General features: G+C 47.2%; 1 protein-coding gene across 2 annotated transcripts in view; it reads left to right on the top strand.

The window, feature by feature from the left end:
- Nucleotides 1-19,380, top strand: part of F11R (F11 receptor) — a 67,169-nt gene that overhangs the window by 9,199 nt on the left and 38,590 nt on the right. The window contains exons 1-8 of one of the 2 annotated variants that reach the window (XM_075193191.1): nt 5,017-5,119; nt 6,974-7,021; nt 7,092-7,202; nt 7,405-7,560; nt 7,638-7,840; nt 8,206-8,305; nt 8,892-8,939; nt 9,010-9,120. In XM_075193191.1, coding sequence (XP_075049292.1) covers nt 5,071-5,119; nt 6,974-7,021; nt 7,092-7,202; nt 7,405-7,560; nt 7,638-7,840; nt 8,206-8,305; nt 8,892-8,939; nt 9,010-9,120 — 826 coding nt within the window. In that variant the 5' untranslated portion in view covers nt 5,017-5,070. Of the gene's footprint in view, nt 1-5,016; nt 5,120-6,973; nt 7,022-7,091; nt 7,203-7,404; nt 7,561-7,637; nt 7,841-8,205; nt 8,306-8,891; nt 8,940-9,009; nt 9,121-19,380 lie in introns of those variants that run through there. The other variant, XM_075193192.1, reaches the window with a different exon arrangement.

Below are 19,380 nucleotides of genomic sequence, written 5' to 3'. Positions count from 1 at the left end.
TTTGTTTATTAATAGGGCTTCACACATTCCGCAATCATACATTGATGACATACATGAATATAAACATACTAACATATAACTAACTATATAATAACACATACATGAATAGAAACATACTAACAGATGAATACAACTAAGCATAATAACACATACATGAACAGCCACGTGCTAGCATGGATACTCATGAAATATATACATGTTAGTAAACAAACAGCAGACGATTCATCATGTTTATCAACATTTATTTATGTAGCACCAGCAGATTCCGTAGCGCTGTACGACTGGGAACAAACAGTAATAAAAGAATACTAGGTAATATAGACGGAGAGGTAAGAGGGCGATTTATCATAAGACATAACACGTTGTACAGACGTGAGGCATAGAGTAGAGAGGACCCTGCCCTTTGAGAGCTTACATTCCAGAGGGAGGAGGTAAAATGTGATGACGGAGGGAGTGGACAGCATAGTCTAGGAAGGCATAGGGGAGATAACCATGAAGAGATGAGTTTTCAGGGATTGTTTACAGGATTGAAGCTTGGGGACAGTCTGGCGAAGCAAGGAGTTCCATAGGAGGGGAGCAGCACAGGAGAAGTCTTGGAGAGAAGTGGAGAGACGGAGATGAGTGAACACACTGGGGTCTAGCTCATGACCAGGTCAGAGGTGTACAGTGGCGGATCCAGGGGAAATCGGTCGGGGCGATGGCCCCCCCTAGCGGGGTCTTGCTGCCGGCGGCTGCACACTATGTGAAGGTCCGTTCGGCAGTGACAGTGTGCTGCTGTGTTTAAAACACAATCAGAGCAGCCGGGCAGCACACTGTCCCCTGCCTGTCACTGCCGAGTGGACCTGCACATACTGTGCAGCCGCCGGCAGCCTCAGAAGTCAGAAAGGGGGTGGGGCCTAAATCCCCCCCCCCCCTAAATCGCCCGGGGTACAACCATTTTCTAGATCCGCCCCTGGAGGTGTAAGGTGGGGAAGCACTGGTGAGGACCTTGTAGATGAGAGTCAGCAAGTGAACCAGGGTTTTATTTCCTTTTTTAAGGGGTGACAGGACTACGAGAGGGACTGCAGGTGACAGGTGAGGGCAGAGTGCGACGGGAATGTGGGGGGGGGGGAAAGACAAGCTCAGAACTGGAGTCATGCAGGTGGTGATGACAATAAGGCAGTTAGACACATGGGATAGGGGGTAAGGGGTCGGGGTAGGAAAGGGAGATTTGGATGCTGTCTGTAGACCACAATGGAAATGATAGGACAGGAGGCCTGACAGCAATTAACCAATACACAGCATCTTCCTCTTGATTATAATGGCTGTGCTGCCATATACTGTGTGAGAGATAATGGAATAATGGCTGTGCTGCCATATACTGTGTGAGGGATAATGGCTGTGCTGCCATATACTGCGTGAGGGATAATGGAATAATGGCTGTGCTGCCATATACTGTGTGAGGGATAATGGAATAATGGCTGTGCTGCCATATACTGTGTGAGAGATAATGGAATAATGGCTGTGCTGCCATATACTGTGTGAGGGATAATGGCTGTGCTGCCATATACTGCGTGAGGGATAATGGAATAATGGCTGTGCTGCCATATACTGTGTGAGGGATAATGGAATAATGGCTGTGCTGCCATATACTGTGTGAGGATAATGGAATAATGGCTGTGCTGCCATATACTGTGTGAGGGATAATGGCTGTGCTGCCATATACTGTGTGAGGGATAATGGCTGTGCTGCCATATACTGTGTGAGAGATAATGGAATAATGGCTGTGCTGCCATATACTGTGTGAGGATAATGGAATAATGGATGTGCTGCCATATACTGTGTGAGGATAATGGAATAATGGCTGTGCTGCCATATACTGTGTGGGGATAATGGAATAATGGCTGTGCTGCCATATACTGTGTGAGGAGAGGAAACGATTATCACACTGAACCTCGTTTCTCCTCCTTATAATGTGTTGTAGTTAATACTAATGTCATATATTCAGTTATGATCCAAATTTCCCGTCGTTATGGTACAAACGTACATAACTATATATGTTCCTTAACACAGTAACACCAATTGTCTTCAAACTAATACCTTTTGAACTTTGGAAAATCTAAGCATTATAAATAAACAAATTAAGAATAATATTTTTGCAAAATAAATACTTTTATTTATATTTTGTAATACTTTTTAATAAGACATGGGCAGGAGGCTGGAGACTGGGGGCAGGAGGCTGGAGACTGGGGGCTGGAGACTGGGGCTGGAGGCTGGAAACTGGGGGTTGGGGACTGGGGCAGGAGGCTGGAAACTGTGGGCTGGAGGCTGGAAACTGTGGGCTGGAGACTGGGGCTGGAGGCTGGAGACTGGGGGCTGGAGACTGGAAACTAGAGGCTGGAGACTGGGGCTGGAGGCTGGAGACTGGGCTGGAGGCTGGAAACTGGGGGCTGGAGACTGGGGCTGGAGGCTGGAAACTTGGGGCAGGAGGCTGGAGACTGGAGGCTGGAAACTGGGGGCTGGAGGCTGGAAACTGGGGGCTGGAGGCTGGAAACTGGGGGCTGGAGGCTGGAAACTGGGGGCTGTAGACTGGGGCAGGAGGCTGGAGACTGTGGGCTGGAGACTGGGGGCTGGAGACTGGGGCTGGAGGCTGGAAACTGGGGGTTGGGGACTGGGGCAGGAGGCTGGAGACTGGGGCGGAGGCTGGAAACTGGGGGCTGGAGACTGGGGCTGGAGACTGGGGGCTGGAGACTGGAGACTGTGGGCTGGAAGCTGGAAACTGGGGGCTGGAGGCTGGAAACTGGGGGCAGAAGGCTGGAGACTGGAAACTGGGGGCTGGAGGCTGGAAACTGGGGGCTGGAGGCTGGAAACTGGGGGCTGGAGGCTGGAAACTGGGGGCTGTAGACTGGGGCAGGAGGCTGGAGACTGTTGGCTGGAGGCTGGAGACTGAGGCAGGAGGCTGGAAACTGGGGCCGGGGGCCAAAAAGTTTTGAGATTTATTCTTCAGAACATAACATATTACAATCACAATCTTAGGACATTTGTTAAACATATATTAGCTCTATGGGTGCCAGAGGCGGAACTAGCGATCTTTGGGCCACAGTGCATGAAGCCCCTGACCCTCTGCACCTGACATGCAGGGGGCCCCAGTATCTCCATGGGCCCCGGTACCTGGCACCTGCCGCCCAATTGTAGTTCTGCCACTGATGGGTGCACTTGGTTCACACATTTTCCAGGGTTCAGGAGTACATTAAGGTTCATGTAGTAGCCAGAGCACTCCTACATTTTGGAGGCACCAGCAGATATATTGGGGGGGAAGGGGGGGTTCTTGGCAACAAGCACTTATTAGGCCCATGATGTCCTTGGCATGGCGATCTTTGCCTGGGCCTAGGGGAAGTCACATTTGAGTAATAAAGACTTTCTGAGGACAACACTGTTATGCTGCAAAACAAAGTAATTGACCCTTTCACCGGATGTCCTTCCTTGGACCACTTTAGGTAGGTACTAACCCCTACATACTGGGAACACCCCACAAGACCGGCCGTCTTGGAGATGCTCTGACCCAGTCATCACTATTTGGCCCTTGTCAGTCGCTCAGATCCTCACGTTGCCCATTTTTCCTGCTTCCAACACATCAGAAGAACTGACTGGTCACTTACTGCCAAATATATCCCACCCCTTGTCAGGTGCCGGAGTAACCAGATAATCAGTGTTATTCACCTCACTGTCAGTGTTTATGTTGTGGCTGATCAGTGTATATATTCTTTTATATATTCCAGTACAGCTATAATATATGCTCCTGAATATTCGTTCCCTCGCTCTATTCACCACCTTATTTTGTCTCCTGGACCCTGTTCTGTTCCATCCGGCAGCTTTATCCCCCTTTGAGTGTCACCTCTGTAATATATCTGCCCCAGATCCTCTGCCGCTCTCTCTCTCTCTCCTTCGTTACTCCTCTCTCTGCCCGCTCTATACTCTCAGTGCCCGCTCTATACTCTCAGTGCCCGCACTATACTCTCAGTGCCCGCTCTATACTCTCTCTGCCCGCTCTATACTCTCAGTGCCCGCTCTATACTCTCAGTGCCCGTCAGCCAGTCCCCAAGGCTCCAACTCTTGGTCACCCTCTAGTCTGATGGGATATTGGGGAAGTGGCGGAAGACTCCTTCTGAATACAAAGGGGTTAGGGGAGGGGTGATCACAAGGGATGAATGGAAGGTTCCACTGAGCTCGTTAAGCCCTCAGGTACCTAATAACATTCAATTCTACAATTATATATATAGCGATATACAACTCTTTTCATCCAGCACCATAACACATATATTTCCCTATGTAGTAAAACGGTGCAGTCTGTTAATGTCTATTCCTCATTCATAGGACAGTATTATAATCATTATTAGTAACATTTATTTATATAGCGCCATTTGCAGTGCGTTACAAATGGGATAAACACAGTAATAAAAGAAGATTGAGTATGACAGACAAAGCGGTAAGAGGGCGCTGCTGACCAGCCGACATTCTATAGGACAATAGGAGGGTGTCACACATTACATATTGGTCCAGCCAGATTACAATGGGACCAGAGACATATCATTGCCAGTCCCCCCAATCTGTACGCTGGTCAGGGGTCCTACTGGTCGTATTGTTTCATCTCTTTGGTCATTAAAAGCCGGATGACTATTTTAGAGCCAAGCACTGTTTGGTTTGGACGTAGGCCATGGCCTATGGCCGAGTTATAAAGAACATCGTGTTGTCTGGGAGTTCAGGCGGAAACAGGCGAAAGGTGTAAAAGGTGACACTTTATAGGTGATCACACACAGGGTGTGACTAGTCCAGTACACAGAATATAACGCTAAGTAACCACCACGCACTCAGCCAACCGGAAAATATCATTCTCATTATTATAAATATTGGCATATACCCATCATTTCTCACCTGAGAGCCAATCAGAGAGCGGGAGAAGTCCAAACCTGACCAATCGGCACGGAAGAACAGACAAGGTGAGGTAGGTTCAGGTGTGGCGGTCTGACATCACAGGGCGTGGTCTCAGTACCTGTTTGTTCTCAGAGAGAGTCTGACCGAAACCAGAGAGACATGGAGTCCGGGAAGTGGGGTGTGCTGGGGGTGCTCAGCCTCTACCTGTGTGAGTATATGGGGAGGGGGCTATACCTGTACTGGGGGTGCTCAGCCTCTACCTGTGTGAGTATATGGGGGAGGGGGATATACCTGTACTGGGGGTGCTCAGCCTCTACCTGTGTGAGTATATGGGGGAGGGGGATATACCTGTACTGGGGGTGCTCTACCTGTGTGAGTATATGGGGGAGGGGGATATATCTGTACTGGGGGTGCTCAGTCTCTACCTGTGTGAGTATATGGGGGAGGGGGCTATAGCTGTACTGGGGGTCCTCTACCCGTGTGAGTATATGGGGGAGGGGGATATATCTGTACTGGGGGTGCTCAGCCTCTACCCGTGTGAGTATATGGGGGAGGGGGATATATCTGTACTGGGGGTGCTCAGCCTCTACCTGTGTGAGTATATGGGGAGGGGGCTATACCTGTACTGGGGGTGCTCTACCTGTGTGAGTATATGGGGGAGGGGGATATATCTGTACTGGGGGTGCTCAGTCTCTACCTGTGTGAGTATATGGGGGAGGGGGCTATAGCTGTACTGGGGGTCCTCTACCCGTGTGAGTATATGGGGGGAGGGGGATATATCTGTACTGGGGGTGCTCAGCCTCTACCCGTGTGAGTATATGGGGGGGGGGGGGGGTTATACCTGCCCTCTCTCCCCATGTGCTGCTATCTTCATCCCAGGTACCCCCCCCCTCTCTCACCCCCTGCTCCCATCCTGCTGATATTCTCATTAGGAATATTTGCTAAGATACATTATATTTTATTACCTTTCAAAATGTATAATATAGGAAAAAATCTCCGGGGCGCAAATGTTCTCACTTTAGTATCTTATAGAAATGATAAATGTGACAACATGAGAGATGGTGAATGTTAAATTAATGCCAGGCCGTAAATAGATCCTCAGGTGCGGATACATCAGTTGTTAAAGTACACCAAGTACACTAATGGCCTTCTGTGAGCTTGTCATACACACACAGGCTGAGTAATAAGGAAGTGACCTCTGATCAGATAACACAGCCTACAGTGTACGGAGATAACCCATATATACTTACAGAACCTCTGTGCGGCTCATGTATAGTATCAGCACTATACTTCATATCATGAAAACTGCAGCTCTGTGACCCCCATTCACTTAACTGTAGCCGTGACCGTAATCCTATTCTCACACCTTGTACAGCATGTTTGTCGCTACAGGGGTAGTGGGAAGATAAAGTGGCAGTATACACAGATACCATCCTACTTCTAGCACAGCTTGTTACATTATTCAGGGTGCAGTCCCATCCAGGTACACTCCCAGCAAGCTGTGTTTTTGTGTGTCCCTAGCCCTGTAGACAAGGTATGTATGAGTGAGATAGTATCATGTGTACATGTATGTGCTGTGTTTGGAAGGATCGTCTGTGTACAAAGCTTATATAACATTTCTATGCGGCTACAACATGTGTGTGTACTAGACTTTTATAATACTTGTTGGGTCAGAGATGTTCTCCTGGTGCTCACACACTGGTTGATGTTGGGTCAAAGATGTTCTCCTGGTGCTCACACACTGGTTGATGTTGGGTCAGAGATGTTCTCCTCATGCTTGCACACTGGTTGATGTTGGGTCAGAGATGTTCTCCTCAATGCCCCAGTAGGAGAGTAGTCACTCCATCACCTGGGCCAGCTTTCTTCTGGGTGGAGTGTGTTGCAGCTGCAATCCCTCTACTGGTGACTGTGGTAGGTTCCTCACATTCGCCTTCCCAAGCTTGACACTACACATGAGTAACCTTGGAAAGGACAGAGCTTACTGCCATCCGACTGCCTGTGTTCCCCTGTACAGGAATGAAGCACACCGCTGGTCTCACAATCTGGTTCTCTTTATCCCCAGATGCTGCTGTGTCGGGTGAAGATACCATCCAGGTGAAGGAAGGAAGCAGTAAGTATTAATAATAAGTTACAATGGTCATCTCAGAGCTATAGAATTTACAATCTGTGTTTTCTTTCAGTTGCTGAGTTTAAGTGTAACTATCCCAGCAGTTTGCAGAACCCACGTGTTGAATGGAAGTTTAATTCCGGCCCGGACACTGGCTTTGTGTACTATGGTGGATCCCTCACAGGTAGGTCGCCAGAACTACCTACTATCCTATATATTTCTATATAACTTTATTTGAATCTCTTATTTTACATTTTAGTATTTTTGACCCAATATCTCAGACGTTACACAAATGACTTCGTCCACCCGGCGTGCGGTGTCCTTATGAATCTGGCCCTGTGTCTCTTGTAGGATTCCCCTGATCAGTCTCTTGTGTTCTGTCCTAGATTCATATAAGGACCGGGCTGTATTTTACCTCCAAGGCTTACAGTTAAAGAGTGTGACTCGGAAGGACAGTGGAGACTACGTGTGCGAAGTGACCGGCATGGACTCCACTGGAAAACCTGTCTACCAAGACTACAAAACAAAGCTGGTGGTTTTAGGTAACCTGAATTATCCAATACCTTCAGCCTAATGTTGCTGCCGTGCCACGTCTCTAACGTTGATGCTTCTTCTCCAGTTCCACCGTCGGTGCCTGTCGCTCAGGTGCCCACCTCTGTGACCACTGGGAGTAGGGCCGAACTTGTCTGCAATGAGCGAGATAGCTCACCTCCTGCTATATTCGTATGGTACAAGGACAAAATCCGATTGCCTGAAAACCCCAAAAGCAGCCCCACCTTCCAAAACTCAAGCTACACCATTGACCCCGTTTCTGGCGTACTGGTAAGGTGCAAACTCCTAAATTTCAAGACTGTAGTGTACCTACTAATTATCCATTACCACATTGCCCCATACTAGTCATACAGCTGAATACTGATCCTACATCGTTACTTATTACTCAATCGCCTCCGTAGCGGTCATAGAGCTGAATACTAATCCTATGGGGGGAATTGAATTTCTATTTGCAATTCATGAAATAGGGTGCGGGCACACACGACTAGGCTCAGACGGAGCTATGCTCTGAATTGAGATTTCCCCACGTGTCATTGCCCTGTACCAGTCCTAGATCTGATTAATGAATCACCCGGGACAAGTCGTAGGTTTGAATGCTGATCTTTCTCTCAGTGAGATAATTTCTTGCTCTTCAGGTGTATAACTCTGTGATGAAGTCTGACGCTGGAGAGTATTTCTGTGAGGCAATAAACACCGAGGGGAAGCAAGTGTCTGCAGTTGTCCACATGGATGTCAGTAAGTACTAGTTTATTACATTTATAATAGTTATGGCATATGCCCAGTGTGTTCTTGATGTTGGGTCAGAGATGTTCTCCTCGTGCACAAACGCTGCTTGATGTTGGGTCAGAGATGTTCTCTTCGTGCTCACACACTGGTTGATGTTGGGTCAGAAATGTTCCCTTCGTGCTCATACACTGCTTGATGTTGGGTCAGAGATGTTCTCCTCGTGCTCACACGCTGCTTGATGTTGGGTCAGAGGTGTTCTCCTCGTGCTCACACGCTGCTTGATGTTGGGTCAGAGATGTTCTCCTCATGCTTGCACACTGGTTGATGTTGGGTCAGAGATGTTCTCCTCGATGACCCAGTAGGAGAGTAGTCACTCCATCACCTGGGCCAGCTTTCTTCTGGGTGGAGTGTGTTGCAGCTGCAATCCCTCTACTGGTGACTGTGGTAGGTTCCTCACATTCTCCTTCCCAAGCTTGACACTACACATGAGTAACCTTGGAAAGGACAGAGCTTACTGCCATCCGACTGCCTGTGTTCCCCTGTACAGGAATAAAGCACACCGCTGGTCTCACAATCTAGTTCTCTTTATCCCCAGATGCTGCTGTGTCGGGTGAAGATACCATCCAGGTGAAGGAAGGAAGCAGTAAGTATTAATAATAAGTTACAATGGTCATCTCAGAGCTATAGAATTTACAATCTGTGTTTTCTTTCAGTTGCTGAGTTTAAGTGTAACTATCCCAGCACTGTTCAGAACCCACGTGTTGAATGGAAGTTTTATTCCGGCCAGGAGAATGTCTTTGTGTACTATGATGGATCCCTCGCAGGTAGGTCGCCAGAGCTACCTACTATCTTGTATATTTCTATATAGCTTTATTTGTATCTTTTATTTTACATTTTAGTAATGTGTGTCTGGTACTTGAAATCCAGGCTGTGCGCTGCATCTTTATAAGCCCCCAGTGAATTCAGATTGTGGGCCTGAGTCATTAAGGAACATAACTCCTAATACGTGCCGTAGTCTGCATAAAATTGCTCTGCACATGGTCGTAAACGGACTGTGCGCCAGTGAAAGCAATTCATCGTTCAACGCAAAGGACACTTCCGCCCGCCTACGACTTCAGGAGCGGAGCGGGGCGGGGAAGGGGCGTATGCACGTAGCCAATGTACAGAGAGGGCGTGCCAAGGTGGAGCGTATGCACATCCGTCCGCTAAAAGCTCCGGGCACCTCTCAGGTATGTGGTTTTTGTTGTATCACTTGCACCAGTTACTGGGCCTGTGTTAGTGCTGATTACTAGTGATGATGGTCAGAACGCTCGCATAACATCCGTTTACAATTAAGACAAACTTAACAATAGATGTTATGTACAGTAGGCATTAAGAACATCCTGATCAATGTATTACATGTAAATTAACACATTTATTGTAATGTATCATCATCATCATCATTTATTTATATAGCGCCAGCAAATTCCGTAGCGCTTTACAATTGGGAACAAACATTACTAAGACAATACTGGGTAATACATACAGACTGAGGTAAGAGAACCCGGCTCGCAAGCTTACACTCTATAGGACAATGGGAGTTAGAAACACAAGGGCACGTGCTGCATCATATTGCACAATGGACCAGCCAGACTGCAAAGGTAAAAGTACTGAGTGGGGTGTGTGTGTTGCAGTGTTGGTCAGAAGGTTGTTGTCTTGCGTTAGCTGTGTAGAGGATGGTAATAGGGTAATCTAGGGAAATTAACATGATGGTTGAGGAATATCATAACCTTGTCTGAAGAGGTGGGTTTTCAGAGAACGCTTGAAGGTTTGGAGACCAGAGGAAAGTCTTACTGTGCGTGGGAGGGAATTCCACAAAGTGGGTGCAGCCCGGAAAAAATCCTGTAACCGAGAATGGGAGGATGTGATGAGAGTGGAGGAGAGACTTTTATTAATGAATATATTATTAACAGGAGCTTGTCTTTAATCATTCTGTTTTATCTGAGTGGTCTGATGACACTTTAAATATACATCTGCATTGTGCGTAATCTGCAGTGTATTGTGTCTGTCTGTATACAGCAAGTGTAGTATAGGCAGAGCGGATTTATACCCGTAGTCAGCTACAGAGGTCTCCTCAGACTCTCTGTACTTGAGGACAGGCATAGGGCGTGCCTCTGTGCTCCTCCTCTCGCACCGACGCCTCTGTGCTCCTCCTCTCGCACCGACGCCTCTGTGCTCCTCCTCTCGCACCGACGCCTCTGTGCTCCTCCTCTCGCACCGACGCCTCTGTGCTCCTCCTCTCGCACCGACGCCTCTGTGCTCCTCCTCTCGCACCGACGCCTCTGTGCTCCTCCTCTCGCACCGACGCCTCTGTGCTCCTCCTCTCGCACCGACGCCTCTGTGCTCCTCCTCTCGCACCGACGCCTCTGTGCTCCTCCTCTCGCACCGACGCCTCTGTGCTCCTCCTCTCGCACTGACGCCTCCTTGCCGTATCTTCAGACTCTCTGTACTTAAGGACAGGCGTACCTGCATGTACAACGAAAAAGCAAAAAGGCAAACTGTGCTCACTTTGCATTCATTGATGAATCCGGCCTTGTATGTCTTGTGGGATTTCCCTGATCAGTCTCTTGTATTCTGTCCTAGATTCATATAAGAACCGGGCTGTATTTTACCTCCAAGGCTTACAGCTAAAGAGTGTGAGTCAGGAGGACAATGGAGACTATGTGTGTGAAATGACCGCCACGGACTTCACTGGAAAACCTGTCTACCAAGAGTTCAAAACAAAGCTGGTGGTTTTAGGTAACATGAATTATCCAATAACTTCAGTCTAACATTGCTTCCGTGCCACGTCTCTTGCTCGGACCCTCTTGTGCTGCGCCTCTCGCTCTGCTGTGCTGCGCCTCTCGCTCTGACTCTGCTGTGCCTCTCACTCTGACTCTGCCGTGCCGCGCCTCTCGCTCTGACTCTGCTGCGCCTCTCGCTCTGACTCTGCTGCGCCTCTCGCTCTGACTCTGCTGCGCCTCTCGCTCTGACTCTGCTGTGCTGCGCCTCTGGCTCTGACTCTGCTGTGCCTCTCGCTCTGACTCTGCTGTGCTGCGCCTCTCGCTCTGACTCTGCTGTGCCTCTCGCTCCGACTCTGCCGTGCCGCGCCTCTCGCTCCGACTCTGCCGTGCCGCGCCTCTCGCTCTGACTCTGCCGTGCCTCTCGCTCTGACTCTGCCGTGCCGCGCCTCTCGCTCTGACTCTGCTGCGCCTCTCGCTCTGACTCTGCTGCGCCTCTCGCTCTGACTCTGCTGCGCCTCTCGCTCTGACTCTGCTGTGCTGCGCCTCTCGCTCTGACTCTGCTGCGCCTCTCGCTCTGACTCTGCTGTGCTGCGCCTCTCGCTCTGACTCTGCTGTGCCGCGCCTCTCGCTCTGACTCTGCTGTGCCGCGCCTCTCGCTCTAACTCTGCTGTGCCGCGCCTCTCGCTCTGACTCTGCTGTGCTGCGCCTCTCGCTCTGACTCTGGTGCGCCTCTCGCTCTGACTCTGGTGCGCCTCTCGCTCTGACTCTGCTGTGCCTCTCGTTCCGACTCTGCCGTGCTGCGCCTCTCGCTCTGACTCTGCTGTGCCGCGCCTCTCGCTCTGACTCTGCTGTGCCGCGCCTCTCGCTCTGACACTGCTGTGCCGCGCCTCTCGCACTGACTCTGCCGTGCCGCGCCTCTCGCTCTGACTTTGCCGTGCTGCGCCTCTTGCTCTGACTCTGCTGCGCCTCTCGCTCTGACTCTGCTGTGCCTCTCGCTCTGACTCTGCTGTGCTGCGCCTCTCGCTCTGACTCTGCTGTGCTGCACCTGTCGCACTGACTCTGCTGTGCCGCACCTCTCACACTGATGCTTTTGTGCCACGTCTCTTGCATTGATGTCTCCGTGCTCCTCCTCTTGTACTGACGCCTCCGTGACGCGTCTCTCACTCTGATGTTTCCGTGCTCCTCCTCTTGCATTGATGTCTCCGTGCTCCTCCTCTTGCATTGATGCTTCTGTGCTCCTCCTCTCGCACTGATGCTTCCGTCCTCCTCCTCTCACACTGATGCTTCCGTGCTCCTCCTCTCACACCAATGCTTGCACGTTGCGCTTCTCGCACTGATGCCTCTGTTCCGCTCCTCTCGCTCTGACGCCTCTGTGCCGCGCGCCTCTCACACCGATGCTTCCACGGTGCACTACTCGCACTGACGCTTCGCACCACCTATTTACCACTGCATCTCTGTCTCCCCCTCCGTCACTCTTTCTGTACCTCCTACCTGCGTCTCTGTCTCTCGCTTCATCTCTGTGTGTCACATTCCCGCTGCGTGCTGGTCTCTCTCTTTCTCTGGTCTCTCCTATTCTTGCTACGTCCGTCACTCTCTGTTAGTCCTATGTATCTCTCATTCCCGCTGCTCTGTCTCTCTCTCGCTCTGTCCCGCTGTCACACTTTGTGTCCTGTGACTCTGCTGCTGCCATATAATGATATAATGTAAATGTACAAGTTACAATGTGTAGTGAGCATTTATCTAGATGTGATGAACTGAAACTCACCAAATGTCCACGTCTGTTTCAGTGCCCACAATTATCTAGGTGGCTACAAGGAGTGGGCTGAGAAGGATGGAAACGACGGACTCCTGACACGCCCATCATCAGCGAGGGGATCAGCCATCTTGTTTCAGTGTGTTAGCTACACAATATCTATCACTGCAATGACCTGATTTGTCATTAATCTACAGCGGGTACAGCCATTACTATTTAAAAATCGCCCTTTGAATAAACCAAAATCTTTCAGTTGTTCTCATAAAATATTTCTCTGTAGCGACATTTATGGTTTGACTGAATCATAAGTGTGAGTGGACTTTAGGACTGTCTTTGTTACACGTGGCATTTTCTGTGTTTGACAATTAGTTTTACAAAGCCTAGAAATGTGCTTCACTGTATAATCCAACCTGAAGATGCAAAATGCCCCCTAGTATAACTCACGTCACGAGCTCTGCCCACTCACAGCTGGTGCATAATTCTTACAGAATGAAAATGGCTGTGTGCCCTTCATCTCGCCAAGGAACAGTGTTTTACAAGTCGTAAGTGGGCTTCAAACCCCACTGAGCTATCAGACTCACGGGCTGATACACTGATGAAGTGTGAGTGAGCACTAGTCCAGCAGAAGCCAAAGCTCCAACACGTGCATCCTCCAATACAGAACCTCTGCACCACGTCCTCTGCCCCAAGGCTGGGTCTCTCCTGTTACATGTTCAACAATGTTATGACATTACCATACATAATTACAAAGCACACCACTGTTGTATAGTAACACATTACAAACATTATAAAGTTATCCCCAATTAACAGCATATTGCCCCTTCCCCCAGGGGAACACTAAAGGGGAATACACGTTATAGTCCATATTTTATGAGAAACCAGGTGCAGGCTGGTTAAGGTGAAATCTACCCCTCATTTTGTAACACCACTCACAAGACTTTTTGTTCAAATCCATCATTTCCAATTGATAAGATCATTTAAAAACATTTCCATTACAAAACATTAATCGTTCTGCTCCTTTATGGGTGAAATCATGCAAACCATTACTACCAAGAAATTAAAGTGAAAATCGGGAAGCGGTACGCCCCTCAAATACCCAAATTCTCACAAGGGCAATGCCCCTTTCTGTCCCAGACTCATCCATTTTCTTGCAGCACTAGACTAGTGTGTTTATAGAGACCATTGCAGGCTTGCGGTAAATGCTAGAAAATAAAAATAAAAAAAATAAAATAGAACATGTAGCATCCGGAATAATGGAGCACAATAAAACCACCACTGGGCACGGAGCCGCCAGAGGCAGCTGCTTCTACATTGGACCCACTTACATGCAGAACTAGGGAAATGTTCTCCTGACAAATCCAACATTATATAAGAAAGAAAACAATAACTCGGGCTACCCGGACATATGTAGTAAGAACGGAGCTCAGACTGCAGTCTTATTATCATACTGAACTGGTACATGTCGGCTAAACAAGTAGATAGGCTAGATAAAATGTTACTATGTTGCTTTTTCTACAACAAAAAGCCACCAAAAAGTTAATAATTTATTTATAAACCATTTCATCAATTAGGAGATATGAAATAAAATTGTGTTTCCCTTTAAAGTGAAGTAGGGAGCCTGGTATGTGTGTCCGTAAGGTAAACACCTTAATTAGGTCATTTGCGGAGTACTTTCCTCAGTTTTGCTTCTGACAGTCGCTGCCCCTCCACTCCAAACCTACGATCCCCCAGCGGTCTTGAAATCTGAGCTTCAACTGAGCTCTTACCAATAATGAGCCGCTTCAGTGTCTCCCTTTCAGGCTTCTCTCCACTACAAACCCCCGACGCGTTTCGTCCCCGATTTGGAACTTTTTCAAAAGCAAAAACCTAGGATATGCGGAATAGCACTGCGGCCCTTCTGGTACCTCAGGCCGGTGAGTACCAGGGTAATATTCATATTAATTAAACTACTATTTCCTCTACTCCTATTAATAAAAAGAATAGTGTCCCTTCATTTTCTAATCATCGATTTTGATGCTGCTCCTACAGAGAGGTCTGAATTATTTAGTGAAGTCCTCAGGGGGCACACATAAACGGGGACACCCAAAGGAGAAGCGTGAGGCCCCATTTTGAGAGATAAGGGAAAAGAGTCCCCAAGCCACAGAGGGATGTTGCTTCTCAAAGCAGTATGACTACATTAAAGGAAGGGGAAGGAGCCCCATAATAATAAAGCCCCCAAGGAAAAGAGGGAGGACCCCAAATAGAGAAGAGGGCAGCGTGGAGTCAAGAGGGAGCCTGGTAGCAGTGTATAGTGAAGGAATTACTAAAGAGCCCGTGAGAGACCCAGAGGGGCAGAAAGGACACCACAGAGGGTCTTATAGTCCAAGGAGTGAGTGAGGACAAGAGGACACTAGTGAGAGCGACAATCCCAGGACGGACTGAGAGGACACCAGAGAGGGTCTTACAGTCCAAGGGGTGAGTGAAGAGGCTGCGAGAGGGCACTAGCGAGAGCGACATTCGCAGGAGGGGCAGAGAGGACACCAGAGAGGGTTTTATAGTCCAAGGGGTGAGTGAAGAGGCTGCGAGAGGGCACTAGCGAGAGCGACATTCGCAGGAGGGGCAGAGAGGACACCAGAGAGGGTCTTATAGTCCAAGGTGTGAGTGAAGAGGCTGCGAGAGGGCACTAGCGAGAGCGACAATCCCAGGAGGGGCAGAGAGGGTCTTATTGTCCACGCGGTGAGTGAATAGGCTGCGAGAGGGTACTAGCGAGAGCGACATTCGCAGGAGGGGCAGAGAGGGTCTTATTGTCCACGCGGTGAGTGAAGAGGCTGCGAGAGGGCATTAGCGAGAGCGACATTCGCAGGAGGGGCAGAGAGGACACCAAAGAGGGTCTTATAGTCCAAGGGGTGAATGAAGAGGCTGCGAGAGGGCACTAGCAAGAGCGACAATCCCAGGAGAGGCAGAGATGACACCACAGAGGGTGCTATAGTCCATGAGATACTGAATACTGTCCCTGCAGTGAAGGTGAGAACTTAATGTGTGTGGCAGAATGTGGGAAATGTTTAACGGGTAGCAATGGAGTAACTGTTAATGAAGTGAAAGCGTGCCTTCTAATAGAGAGCAGGGTAGGCTGGCAATCATATTCATATTGCTCATGAAATAATTGTGCTGGAGTGAGAAGGCGGATAGAATAAATTGTTTATTTTCGTAGCGACGGTCTAGTGTCCAAATTATTGATATATCTATTTGCATTGCACCATAAACATAACCAAACTTGTGCTCAACACCTTAAAGAGACATTGCTGAAAAAAATAGCAAATGCAGGAGCCCAGGAGATAGCCAGGGCTAGAGAAGGAGGTGCAGCGGCTAACCCATGCACCCCTACTACCATACACAGTGACTGGGGGTTATATATAGGATATACTTCCAACATTACATTGGTACAAGTGAAAACATCAATTGCAGGAGGATAGACAGACTGAAATACAAGTTACCAGCCAAGTAAAAGATTACGTTCAGATTAAGTCAGATAAAGTTTCCAGAGACATAGCAGCAATCAGTATGCTATCTGGCATGCAGTGCCTTGGAGCCGACACCAGGGAGCAGTGTAGAGTATAGAAAAGCCCAAACACGTAGTAATATGATTGTTGATGTTGATGTTTAAAGATCTAAGTCCACAAGTAGCAAAAATTCCGGTGATTATTATAGTTTCATGACATGCTTCTCTGGCATCCCACGCAGGTTTCACTGACTGTGCTCCTACTGAACTGCTGTTGTATCCAGTAACTGGACTTGTCAAACAGGTGTCATATCAGTGAGTCTAGCGCTAATTAAAGTTATACTAAAAACACATAGGGCTAGATTTACTAAACTGTGGGATTGAAAAAGTGGAGATGTTGCCTATAACAGCCAATCAGATTCTAGCTGTCATTTTGTAGAATGTGCTAAATAAATGATAACTAGAGTATGAATTGGTTGCTATAGGCAACATCTCCACTTTTTCAAATCCGCCGTTTAGTAAATATACTCCATAGATGCAATTCAATAATTACCTAAAATATAGCCTATAAAAACAGAACAGCAGAAGGAATCTTAAAGATATCTCCAAAAATACATAACAGAATAAATTAAATCAAATAAATACATTAAAAATGAAAAAGATAATTATTAGGTAACAAGTAACCAGCACCCAAGTAGGGATCTCCCATCCTGCCCACATCCGGGGATCCATATGTTTAGTGTTCAGGTTCAGCAACGGCCTGCTCATAAGTCATACATCAGCTACTTAGTAAACACACAACTTGTAACATAATAGTACTATGAGATGGATAAGCTACGTCCATACAAATGGATGCATCAATCTATCAGACACAACTGGCTGGATATTAGCAGACTATCTAACTACATCGGCAGCATGAAGCAGATTATTACCCATACACAATACAACAGCTATGGGTCTGCCATCCTATGTGTAGCAGACATGACATATACTTATCTTACAGTCTCAGCGTCGGCCCACTTATAGGAACCACGGCAGTTATTTAACCTGTTACTGATATAAGATAAGTAGAAGATGAATCGGCCATACTCAGCCACAGTAAACGAGATGTATTTAGACTCTGCCCACTGAATTCACAGAGTGGGTCATATTGGAATGTATATACACCGATAATAGGTAGCGATATAGGGGAGAATATATGGGGGTATGTAGAGATATATGGCGGTATGTAGAGATATATAGAGGCTATACTGGGGTATGTAAAGATATATGGAGGAAATATTGGGGTATGTAGAGATATGTGGGGGGTATGTAGAGATATGTGGAGGAAATATTGGGGTATGTAGAGATATGTGGGGGTATGTAGAGATATACTGGGGTATGTACAGATATATGGGGGTATATAGAGATATATGGGGGTATATAGAGATATATGGGTGTAAATAGAGATATATGGGAGGATATATTGGGGTATGTAGAAATATATGGGAGGATGCATTGGGGTATGTAGAGATATGTGGGGTATGTAGAGATATACTGGGGTATGTACAGATATATGGGGGTATATATAGATATATGGGGGTATATAGAGATATATGGGGGGGATATATTGGGGTATGTATAGATATATGGGTGTAAATAGAGATATATGGGAGGATATATTGGGGTATGTAGAAATATATGGTAGGATGCATTGGGGTATGTAGAAATATGTGGGGTATGTAGAGATATACTGGGGTATGTACAGATATATGGGGGTATATATAGATATATGGGGGGATATATTGGGGTATGTATAGATATATGGGGGGTGTATTGGGGTATGTAGAGATATGTGGGGGTATGTAGAGATATACTGGGGTATGTACAGATATATGGGAGGATATACTGAGGTATGTAAGGATATATGGGGGATATATGTGGGTATGTACAGATATATGGGGGTATATAGAGATATATGGGGGTATATAGCGATATATCAGGGAATGTACAGATATATGGAGGATACATGTGGGTATGTACAGATATATTGGGGTATGGTACAGATATTTGGAGGATATATGGGGGTATATAGAGATATATGGGGGTATGTATAGATATATGGGAGGATATACTGAGGTATGTAAAGATATATTGAGGTATGTACAGATATATGGAAATATATAGAGATATATTGGGGTATGTACATTTATATGGAGGATACATGTGGGTATATGAGAGTTCTTCCTATACACCCCTGTGGTAGATGAACATTGCAGATACAATGCCATTACATTAGTATGTTCCAGGCATCAGGCAGGTCACAGGTCTGGACAGATATATAACATTAGTATGTTCCAGGCATCAGGCAGGTCACAGGTCTGGACAGATATATAACATTAGTATGTTCCAAGCATCAAGCAGGTCACAGGTCTGGACAGATATATAACATTAGTATGTTCCAGGCATCAGGCAGGTCACAGGTCTGGACAGGTATATAACATTAGTATGTTCCAGGCATCAGGCAGGTCACAGGTCTGGACAGATATATAACATTAGTATGTCCCAGGCATCAGGCAGGTCACAGGTCTGGACAGATATATAACGTTAGTATGATCCAGGCATCAGCCAGGTCACAGGTCTGGACAGATATATAACATTAGAATGATCCAGGCATCAGCCAGGTCACAGGTCTGGACAGATATATAACATTAGTATGATCCTGGCATCAGCCAGGTCACAGGTCTGGACAGGTATATAACATTAGTATGATCCAGGCATCAGCCAGGTCACAGGTCTGGACAGGTATATAACATTAGTATGTTCCAGGCATCAGCCAGGTTACAGGTCTGGACAGGTATATAACATTAGTATGACCCAGGTTACAGATATATAACATTAGTATGATCCAGACATCAGCCAGGTTACAGGTCTGGACATATATATAACATTAGTATGATCCAGGCATCAGCCAGGTCACAGGTCTGGACAGGTATATAACATTAGTATGTTCCAGGCATCAGCCAGGTTACAGGTCTGAAAAGATATATAACATTAGTATGATCCAGACATCAAGCAGGTCACAGGTCTGGACAGGTATATAACATTAGTA

This window comes from Mixophyes fleayi, chromosome 12 (assembly GCF_038048845.1).
Source record: "Mixophyes fleayi isolate aMixFle1 chromosome 12, aMixFle1.hap1, whole genome shotgun sequence".
Taxonomy (NCBI): domain Eukaryota; kingdom Metazoa; phylum Chordata; class Amphibia; order Anura; family Limnodynastidae; genus Mixophyes; species Mixophyes fleayi.
This window is presented reverse-complemented; position numbering and strand designations above follow the sequence as displayed.